General features: G+C 38.7%; 1 protein-coding gene across 1 annotated transcript in view; it reads left to right on the top strand.

The window, feature by feature from the left end:
• LOC108573146 (breast cancer anti-estrogen resistance protein 1) overlaps positions 1–11,840 on the top strand; it is a 154,602-nt gene that overhangs the window by 94,879 nt on the left and 47,883 nt on the right. Inside the window, exon 3 of the mRNA XM_017935530.1 lies at positions 4,770–4,919. Coding sequence (XP_017791019.1) covers positions 4,770–4,919 — 150 coding nt within the window. The remainder of the gene's footprint in view (positions 1–4,769; positions 4,920–11,840) is intronic.

Below are 11,840 nucleotides of genomic sequence, written 5' to 3'. Positions count from 1 at the left end.
TTTGGAAAATTGTTAAAAATAATATATAATTAAAATTTTTGTTTTTCTTCGATTTAAAGTTCGATTTGGATAAGATCGTATAGTTAGAACCTGTCTATTCACCATATCGAGCCCTTCAGCAGGCAGAAGGCATGATACAACGCATATGGTGTTCGTCGAAAAGGAACCATAGGGGGTTGGTGAGCAAACTGGAAATTGGAAAACAAGGGTACTCTGGTGTAATACAAGTTTACTAGGAAATTACTTGCGTTCTCGTTACGGGTTGTTGCAGCTGAGACCTGGTCATGCTGTATTTACAAGCCTGCACGTTACACGAGAAATGCATCAGAGAGAACCACTTATAAAATTTCAACTTTGACACGTGTAAAATATGAACTCTGTGTGCACCTGTACGTGTACTCTTTGAACTAGACATCAAAGACACTCTTTGCTTTGCGTTCACAATCTTTACATTCAAGTTCAAATATCGTGTACCATATGTATTGTAATACAAAATTTTACATTTAATTTGAAATGAAAAATCTTCACGTTTACTTTTATCACAGAAAGTTATTTTTGAATTGTTTTATACCTACACTTTACACAAAAACGTTGAATGAAGAAATTGTTAGTCTAACATCTAAACAAATTCCAGTATTTAAATTCTTATTTCAATTATTCTTAAACGATCGATATTTTTCCCCAAGTCTCTAATGAAAAATTGCACCTTTTATACATATTTCATTCTACACTTTCCTTTGAAATCATCAAATTCTTCGATTATTCGTTCACTTTTCAAAAAATACAAGATCTACCTAAAGCTAAAACTATTTAAGTTTTACTGCAAAGAGCTATTTAACTTCAATCTATTCGATCTTTCTTTCTCGTCAAGTTCGTCCATTACTCGATCATTTCTCAAAAAATTCAAGATATACGAATCCAACAAAATAATGATAAGATATCAACGAAAAGCTAACATTATTCGAGCCTTACTGCAAAGGGTCATTTAAATCTATTCAATTTATTCAGTATATTTGATCTTTTCCTCTCATCAAGTTCTTCAGTTACTCGATCATTTCTCACAAAACCAAAAGAAAGATGAATCCAGCACGAAATCATGATAAGGTATCAACTGAACACTAACATTACTCGAATCTTCCTGCGAAGAGCCATTAAACTTCAATCTAACGAAACGATTCAATTTATTCGATCTTCACCTCTTCGATTTCGATCACGAAACCTTCGAGTTCCCTTTAATGGGACGAATCCTCGAGGCCTGGCCGCGCACGGCGATCAGTCGCATCGAAAGTTGGCCAAAGTGTCTGGTTTTGGCCGCCTTAACGCGCGGGACACGTCATTGACTTGGAATCGATTTGTCTCGCACGTCTGCACGAAAATTAACGGCAGATGTGCTCGTGCGACATAACGGGTGTACGGGCGTCCCTGATCGAAACCGGCAGCCCTGTTTTCTCATTTCTCAATGTTCATGGAAGAGGAGTGAATAGAATCCGTAATGGAGCGGCCTCTGTCCCGGCACTTTGTCGTTTTCGGGCTTCTATACCACGGCAAATGAACAGTTTTGTAGAGCTAGGTACACAGAACACCGTCTGCCGATGTTTCGAAAATGAACGGGCGTTGTTCGCCCGCTCGCGTGTATACACGCGACCCTGATGCATACACGCGAATTCCCCCGATTGTTCCTCCTCCGCTTTCAATTGTTCAAACGATCCAGTTGAAGGAAGCTGAATTTAGTGTAACTGAATGCGAGTGATTGTTTCAGGATTTGATCAATTTTAGACGATTTGTTTGCATTCGATACGATGGAATAAACATAGGTTAGTCAGTTTCTTCGTGGCGATAGATTTTGAACTTTTATCTCAGCACTATATACACGTGTCTCACACGTGCTCAATTAGTTCTCGAGAAAGTGCAATTTTTTAAATTATTTTCTTTCATTTTCTATATTGCGCTGTTTTTTCTATTCTGTGGCGAAAATGTAAGTTGTAGAATTATATGTAAATGGGCAATTTATTTCTACTCATCTAGGAAATAATTAAAATTGAAATGAAACATTAAGTTGAGAAAAATTTGAGTATCAATGGGTTAAGAGATTTATGAGAAACCATAAATGAATGGTACTTTGGAAAAATTTTCAAGAATAGACATATTAGGTGTAGAAAGTTTTATTTAAACAGATTGAAAACAGATCGAAATAATTTCTACTATTTTTGGTGACTTTTTGCCATTTTTCTGGCAGCTTGCGAATACAGTAAATTCTCCACAAGTGTCAGACAGTTTGGATTCTACAAGTGTCTCAGTATAAATGGTCCTACGCCTAGGTTGCGCCTATGTTATCTCGCTCGCTGTCAGTCAACAGCTCGAGATTTCACGGCTGGACAATTCATAATAGAAAAATATAATTTCTTAAATTTTTTTCATTTGAAATTTTTTTTAACATGTTGCTGAGATTTTTCTGATGAAAATGATATCAAACACGATATAATTTGAACAACATTCACGCCAGACAGTGAACGTGTTAATAAGTAAATGTTGTTCAAATTATGTCGTGTTTGATGTCATTTTCATCAGAAAAATCTCATCAATATGTTAAGAAAAATTTCGGGATAAAAAAACGTAAAATTAAAAAAGTTGGTATTTAAATCGCTTGGTTGCCTCGACTCACGTTTCATCCTTATCTTTTATTCGCTGTCCTTGACTACGTTCGGCAAACTACAAAGGCGGGCGCGAGGCTCGAAAACGTAGTCCCTGACTCTACAAGTGTCAGGTTTAGGTTCCTTGCGGACTGACACTTGTAGAGAATTTACTGTACTTCGGCTTTGAAAAAATTGAAATGAAATAAAATGAAAGAATTCTTTTCTACACCCAATAAAAAAAGTAATTCCATTTCACATACTAATTTCCTCAATTATTTACTTGGAAAAAATCTCATCCACTGCTAATACCAAAAAGTATTCTCTTCCAAATTGAAAATACTACTTACTAGCAAACCTCATTTCCATCTCTAATATCAAAAACAAACATTTCACAAGAATCACACAAAATAAACTCTACACTTTAACGCACACAATATATTGTAATTACTAAAACCACCAAACTAATCCATTACCATAAACTTCGCCAACCAACAACGCTCATTTACCCGACCAATTCCACATTCACTCGATTCAACATATTTCCATTAGCAGTAAACACTTCAATCTATTTCCCAACATTTCCCATTACCCACAAAACAATCCCCTGTCTCTCCGACAGATTTCACGATCAAATTTTCCACTGTCGTTTAGACCCGTGATTACGCTTAGTTTCACCTTTCATCCACGCGCCTCTATTCGAACATGAAACTCTCAGGTAGAGACATTCGACAGCTGTGCCAGTCGCGATACATACCTTGAAAACGTGTGTTGCACACACGAGAAACTTGGAAATTTCGACACCCGTTTCCTCCTAGCGTGAAAAGGAGAGAGAAAGAGGGAGAGAGATCCTTGCGTAGCGAAATACGCAGCACAGAAGGGTGGACGCGTTTATTTTCGTTTCGATTTCAAGGAACGGTCGGCGCACGTAGACACAGCTAATTGGAGCTTCCTTTCGTTTCCTCGCGACGATTCGAGGGTATTTCTGGAATGCTGTGGACGTGTAAGTGGCTGAAATCGTCCACGTTTCTCCTCACCGCCGCGTTTCCTTCTGTTTGATGTCACGGGCGAGGTTTGCGAAACCCGATGGAACATCGTTGGCAAATACGCGCAATCAATTTCACGGACCGCTGCTTTAGCAAGTTAATCGAGCTGTTGAACGGCAGAGTAGGTGCGATTTGGTGAACTTGATAAGTTGACGCGTTTGTGGTGCCAGTTTAGATTGTTAGAGTTGTTGGTTTTAAGTTTTCAACGTATGTTTCCGGCGGCGTATGCACCACGAAAAGCGTGAAGTAGCCGCTGGAAATGGTAAATTTAACGTTTCAATTCGATTCTTCAGGTATCTCTTTGTTTTTAATATTCCAGTTCGATTTTTTACCGGAGTAATGAATATTTAGAATGAAGTCGAAAGGGTTGAAGGATTTGAATGTGTGAAATAGTTACAGGGACTAGTAAATTTAATTGTCCAATTCAATTCTTCACTTTAGTAATCAGTTTTTAGAACACTATAACTCAGGGATCTCTTATTTGTAATTTTATGTGTTCATTAACACATATTAAACACGCATAGTACGTAATATTGGCATTTGTAAGAAATGAAGATCTAACTTAATTTTATCCTTAGTTTCTCCTTTGCTCACTTCCTTGTAAAATTTTTACAAATTTGAAATTTCTTAGTTTTACAAATTTCAAACTTTCACACGGTCGAAATCGAATATTCTGCGGCTACGATTGAACATCTAACGTCCGCCACACGCGTTACGTCTTAAACTCTGCCGCAGCGAAAGGGTTAAATCACATTTGAATACAGCACAAATAGTAACTTAAGTTCCTTCGCTTGAAATCAACCTAATCGAAATACAATTTCGCAGAGGTAGACGTATCGTCTGAATAACAGATAACTTAGGCTAACAACCAAGTTTTATGTCGTACACTAACCGCTTCGTTGAACGATAAAAGACTGTTGAGTAACCGATCACTTTAATTATTTTACACAACGTGTATCTGCTTCGTGCGGAAATGTTACAGTATATACACCCTATCGAAGTTTAACCACTCCGGCGATGTTACTATAAGCTGTTATTATTCCCGCTAGGTTGTACGATATCATTGATATACATTTTCCTTTTTGCTGCCCAGGGCATCTGTCCAGGAAATCGATTGAGACTCCTGGTTGGCCAATATGATACAGGGGGTTGTTTGGTTGGCAGCAGGCCTGACCTAACCATTTCTGAAGACGGTGTACAGAGGCATGGAAAACGGCGTAGCTGGCACGTCCAACCGAACAGGGTGAGTTATCTGCGATACGATCCCATTATTAAATTCATGGGGCACAGAAAATTTCTGTACTATGCGTACGTGTATCTCGTTTTCTCTGCGAGCGTTTGCAAGTTTTACGGGAAATTATGGTATACGGTAGTAGGCATTTGTAAATGAAACGTGAAATGAAAGTCTGGTAATGGGATAAAATTGAATGAAATTAGTATAGGTTAGTGTAAATTATAATTTACGATATTTGGTATAAATTCGATGAGAAGATATATGGTGCACAATTTTGAAAATTAGTGATAAGTGTTTGTTGATTGCACCGTTTCGTTGCAGACGTGTGAACCTTTAACTGGGAATTTTAAATAGTGAAATTAAGTTAGGTACAATTTTGTTTTCATTCAAAGTATCAATTTTCAGTTATTTTGATTGCTGATAAAGAAAAGAAAATTTAAACAAAGCGAAATCTAAGGAAATGCATGAAAAACAGCACTACTAATAGGAATAAGGGATTTTAAATAATGAAATTAAATTACGCACAATTTTATTTTCATTTAAAGTATCAATTTTTGACTATTTTGGTTGCTGACAAAGAAAAATTGTACTGAAACAAAGCACGCGAAAAATGACATCTAAGGGAATGCATGAAAACAGCACTACCAATAGGAATCAGGAATTTTAAATAGTGAAATTAAATAAGGTACAACATTATTTTCACTTACAGTATTAATTTTTAATTATTTTCACTACCGACGAAGAAAAATTAAACTTGACTAAAATACACATAAAATTGTCCACTTGAGATAATATTTTACATCATCTGCAAAATCATAATCGAAAATTAAAAATCACTTATTCCAAGGTACAAGAAAAATGGAACGCCCGAAAATCGTACCAAAGCAGTGCATAAAGTGCGTTTAAATACCCGTCTACGTGGTTTCCTCGATTGTTCACTTAAACGCTTAATCGAAACGGCTCCTTCAACCTCGATCAACCATCCGATCTATCGTCCCCCTCCTACGAGCGCGTGCTTTATCGGCGTGCAGCTGCCATCTCGCATTAATTTATTCGCGATTTGAAAAGACGTAGAAATTCATAAAACCCACCCCTGCACTCCGCCTTGTCCCATCGATCGACTGTGTACGCGAAACGCGGCCTCACAATGGCGTCGGCGGCGGTTCCATTGTGTTTGCCGCAGGCCCCCATCGCGCACCCCCTTATGTCGACCCTAGTCCGCGTGGAGACGGGGATCTGTCAAAATCAGCTGACTACCAATTCGTTTGCTCCGTGTCTGCCATTGGCATCGCTTAGCATCTGTCACCTACGACAATTTAACGAAATGAATACCGCGAGGTTCGATCGATTGGCCTTGTTCGTGCTTCGATTTCTCGTTCAGCCGGAGAACTGATCGCGGTACTCGTGAGACTGAACTCTTTGTTTTGGTATGCTTTCTTCTTTTCTTTTTTGTGCACCGTGTACGTGGAGAGTGTAGTTTGGAGTAGGTATGGTTACTTTCAGGCTGCTATTTATTGGGTCGGTATTTGGAAACATTTTTTTAGGGAAATGGGTAGAGAAGATGTGGTGAGTTAGCGATGGGATAGGAAGAATTAAGAAAAAAGGAAAAAGAGACGAAGGATAACTGGAGGAATGTGTGCAATAGGTAGGAGAAGAATGAATGGGTGTGAGAGAGTGAACGAGTTAAGATAATTTTGTAACTTAGAATGGTGAAAAACAAGTCCTATTCTCGGCTATGAGGCTGAGTAAACATGTGTATTTATTTTAGATAGATGGTCAGTGTGTATAATGAAATATCCTATCCTAGTCGAAAATTTTCATTTTATTTACCAAGAAATAAATTAATACCGACCAAATGAACAAAATTGTACCAATTTAACATTGACCAAAATATGAATTTATTTTAAACAAATATTCACCATTAATTGACAAAAATACTGACCAAATAAGTGGAATAAGCCCGCTTTTCTAGCGTTTTTTAAGTGAAATTCAAAGGCGTTGTTTAGATTATTCTACCTTTTACGATCTTTGAGACAGTTTCATGATTCCATACTCCCAGAACTTGGCATCGTTCCGGGCGATTAAATGGCCCATCGGTTTGACACGGTTTAAAATGGTTTGACAAACGCTGCGAACTTCTGTTCCAACCTAATACTTAGGTTAATTGTAAAACTATTAAATTGACTTTTTGTAAACTATTGTAAACTATTCGAAATTACGTGCAACTGCTACGTTACACAAATATTCAGACACTTAGCAAAAATTAATCGCACATTAATCGCAAATTAATGATTGCAATACTTGAAAAAAACTATATCGTGTAAAATAATAAAAAATTGCCGTTGTGATTATTCTTGGAACTTGAATATTTATCACTCGCAAATAATCTCACCGTGGTATCGTTTAATGTCTGTTGAAAATCGATTAGTCACGGCAAATTTAAATGTCACTCAAGAGATCTCCGATTATACTTACATAATCCTAGTATTATAATACCTGCAACGTTCGTTTCGTCGTTACACGTGATACGTAGTGTTAAGCACTCGGGTACTGATTCCGCGTACTTGGAATATTGCACTTGGTGCCGTCTGAAGATTGAATGTATTGCGTTGAGAGTCTGACTGAATCTTCACGATTCCTAATGTAACTGCTGGTCTGTGTACTAACACTCTCTCGTCTTAAGCTAAGCCGGCCTTCTTATCGAGAGTCGTCCCTTCTCCAAATTTTTTAAAATTTGAGGAAGGGACATGAAGGGAGGTTCTTAACCTTTTAGGTACGGTGCGCTCGTCCGCATACTAACACTCTCTCGTCTTAAGCTAAGCCGGCCTTCTTATCGAGAGTCGTCCCTTCTCCAAATCTTTTAAAATTTGAGGAAGGGACATGAAGGGAGGTTCTTAACCTTTTAGGTACGGCGCCGCTCGTCCGCACCCTGGAACGGCCGCGGATGGCACAAAAACCGTTCATGACGATTCTCTGACACGTGTACTCTTCAGCGACAGCTTCGTGTCGTACCGTCCAAATTGGTGCTATCCACGAAAGCCACTATAGTGGCGTACCGTATCTAAAAGGTTAAAATTACTAAATGATCAACCCCGTATCACCCCCTTCCATTGCGCCCGGAGCGCGTCACGTCCTCGGAGCTAGGGTGACGAAGCTGGTCCGTGCTGGACGGAAATTTGGACAACAAGTAGCTCTTCGATGCTTGGAAACGCTGACTCGCGGCAGGGCGAGTCTTATTTATAGGAGAGAAATCAACACGTTTTCGAACTAAAACAATTATTGTATTTCTTAGGCGTGTTTTCAACATAATGTGTTTCTAGGCGTGTTCTCATTAGAATGCGTGTCTAGGCGTGTTCTCGGTAGAAATGCGCTTCGAGCGTGAAAACCTCCGTGCTTTATAGCACGGAGCCGTCCACACCCTACGTGGTGGTGGTAAGTGCGACGCGATACGGAAGACGTCGAGCGATCATCGCTTTTGGCGGCCCATGCGACACAGGACCCAACGCGAGTCCCCTCAAACGAAGAAACACTCGAGCCCTCTCGCCTCGACAACCGTGGTCCCGCTTAAGTGCGACGCGATACGGAAGACGTCGAGCGATCATCGCTTTTGGCGGCCCATGCGACACAGGACCCAACGCGAGTCCCCTCAAACGAAGGAACACTCGAGCCCTCTCGCCTCGACAACCGTGGTCCCGCTTCGGTTCCTCGGGGGATCCCTTTGTCGAAAGCCTTATCGCGACATTGTAACACGGTTCCGCTGATGCCATGCGGCTCGGCTACGCACTCGTCCTGCCGGTCCTGCGTCGCGGTGCTCGGGACCGAACAGGGGGAAAACCCGGCCAGGTCAACTCTGACTCTCCGACTCGTTCGGAAGGTCAGGTACCGAGAGGCCTCGGTAATTGCATCGGTTTCGAAGACTCTTTGGGGGTGACTTTATGACACCTTGCCTTACTGACTGAACAATAGCCTATTCTTTAACACGTTAAACTCCCAGCCTGTTTTGCTTACCGTGTTCCGTTCAGGCCACACTTGGCGCGTCAAGTGGGCCATGCGAACTATAAACAGAAGACGACCAACGAAAAGTATACTGTCAGTCACCTGTGACTGACATGGCGCTTAACGTGTTAATATTTGAGAAATTCTAGGTGTCGCATGTTGGCTGTAGACCGGTCTGCTAAATGAAAAATAACTGTTTGCTGAACTAGAAATCACGTATCATAAAATCATCCCCTTGCTGTCCTCACACGTAGTGAAAATCTTCGTCCGTGGTTTTCACGTGAAACGTAAATTCACAATTTAGCGTGAATTATTGAAACGAACATGAAGCGCGCGGTGTGCTAAATATGCAACAACTCTGGTGATTAACGTTCTATATTTTCATTTCGCTTGCCTGGTTAACATCTGTCGCGTATTACGTAATAAAGATGTCTGGAAACGAACGTTAAAAGCAAATGTTGGTTTACATTGAACGTGCTTGTATTACAAATTAATAGCATCTGGTGATTTTCAGATTTGTTTCCTCTCGTGTTTCTCGTTGCCGAATTGTTCTCGAAATTGACGGTCGCTTATTTTCCCATTCACAACTCCTCGCACCTTTATCTTACGCGTTTCACTGTTTAATCTGTCAGGAAGTAGATGAATTAATTCGAATTAATTTCGAATAAATAATTAATAATTGATTTTTTTTTTAAATTTTAACTGTTTCATATTGACGAATAATTGAATTGAACACTCGAACATTTTCCAGTTGCTAAATTCACTATTTTGAATTTAAATTGATCATTTAGGTAAATTTTTACGAAAGTTCCACGCTTTTTGTAGTAATTTTCATTTAGAAGAACGGTTTTCCTCTGCTCCATACGTTACACTTCCCTTCCACTCTGAGTTATTAATACAGCACACGGTGCACGAACTGTTTACGGTTATACCATTGTCATCGTTGTTTTTCTGGCTATTGAATTTCCGGTCGAGTATCCATCATACCATTAGCCATAATTCACTTTACCCTCTCGTACCAGCCGCATTTAGAAATGAGCGAGGGTCGCTACTCTTAATATTTCGCTACGCTTAACTTTCTTAATCATTCGTTATTATAGCTCGTACATCCCGTAATTTCTCATACATTCGCACGAAAAGTGCAATTTTTTTCTTTCCTTTTTTTGTACCATTACGAACTTTTCACGAAGTTATACATTTCGTACCGTTGAACTTGTGCAATTTCATTTCTCTTACCTAAAAGCTACTTTCCACAGGAAATTATTAAAATTTGATTTAATAAGGTGTACAACACACCTGCCCACTTTTCTTCCACAATTTTCATGCCATTGGTATGAAACTTCGACGTCTGTAACATCTCGTTTATTTTGAAATAATATTTAAATTTTTAAATAATATTACAATAATAATAATTGCCTATGATATTTATAAATTCGATAAATTTAAATACCTACAATATTCCGAAATTTGATAAATTTAAATACCTATAAATATACGTTTAAATTTGTTAATTTTGAAATTAATATTCCACATACCCGGTGTCTTTACACGGTAGAAATTTTACAATGTTTAACGTGTCATTAAAATTGCATTTATCACGAAACGTCATTGGCAGAAGCTGTTTCATCCACGGAACAATATACATATTTCACCATAGTTCTGCATAGATCTGCAGATAGCGAAGCGATTCTGAATAAACCTTTGTTCAAAATTTCATTCGTCGGATAGTGGTTTTTACAGCGGTTGCGTTATCCTCTAACATTTATACGCCTTTTTCAACCAGCTGAATTTCCGATTGTAATCCTTGAAGGCTCTATCCGCGGGTCCGCCCGACAACCGTAACTCAGCCCTCGTTCTTTTATACGGTGTACATTTCGGGAGGCAAAAGAGCGAGAGAGAGAGAGAGAGGAAGGAAAGAAGAATGAAACAAAAGAGACGCCTCCACGGGCAAACATTTGTTATTCAAATACCGATACAAATAGCTCTCCACGGCGAATGTCATAAGTTGCATGCAACATCGACGTTCGAGATCGCGGTGGAGCAGAAAGAAACTAATCTAACTCGTGATTTCAGGATTAAATTTAGATACACATTTTCACGAGTGAAAAAGTCCAATGATATAATAATGTTTCTCGAATGAAATATTTATAGCTGCGCAAGCTAGACTAGGCTAGTGTTAGAAGCTATAGTAGTAAAATTTTTACTACGTTTACGAATGAATTGAAGTATTAATAGGTACATTGAGAATGTCAAAATTGATTGTTCGAGTTACTTCGACGAGAGTCGTGAAATGTTCAATTACAGAGCATTAGCAAGTGAATTAGTAAGTTATAAATAAATAATAATAAAACTAACGTTATGATATTGATTGTTTCATCGGTAAATCTCCATTCTTACAAATACTGTAAATTCATAATGAACCTGTGCTTTTACTAATTACTGTGCATAATCTTTTAAACAATTACAGAATTTCGCAGACTCGGAATAGGTCATATCTACCCTACGTTCCAATTAGCAATGTATGTAATTGCCAAATAACCGTAAAGCACATTCCAAGGCACACAACCCGTTCCAGATTTCAAATTAAAGGAACTTTGAATGAAAATCTCGGTGATCATCAAATACAGTAATGTCTCTACAAGTGTCAGTCAGTTTGGATTCTACAAGTGTCAGTATAGATGGTCCTACGCCTAGGCTGCGTCATTGCTGCGCCTATGTTATCTCGCTCGCTGTCAGTCACCACTCGGTTTCTTTTACGAGATTTCACGGCTCGACAATTCATAATAGAAAAATATAATTTCTTTAATTTTACTTTTTTTCATCTGAAATTTTTTTTCAACATGTTGGTGAGATTTTTCTGATGAAAATGATATCAAACACGATATAATTTGAACAACACTTACTTATTAACACGTTCACTGTCTGGCGTGACAG

This window comes from Habropoda laboriosa, unplaced genomic scaffold (genome assembly GCF_001263275.1).
Source record: "Habropoda laboriosa isolate 0110345459 unplaced genomic scaffold, ASM126327v1 scaffold124, whole genome shotgun sequence".
NCBI classification, from domain to species: domain Eukaryota; kingdom Metazoa; phylum Arthropoda; class Insecta; order Hymenoptera; family Apidae; genus Habropoda; species Habropoda laboriosa.
The sequence above is the reverse complement of the archived record's forward strand: the minus strand, read 5'-3'. Positions and strand labels throughout refer to the sequence as shown.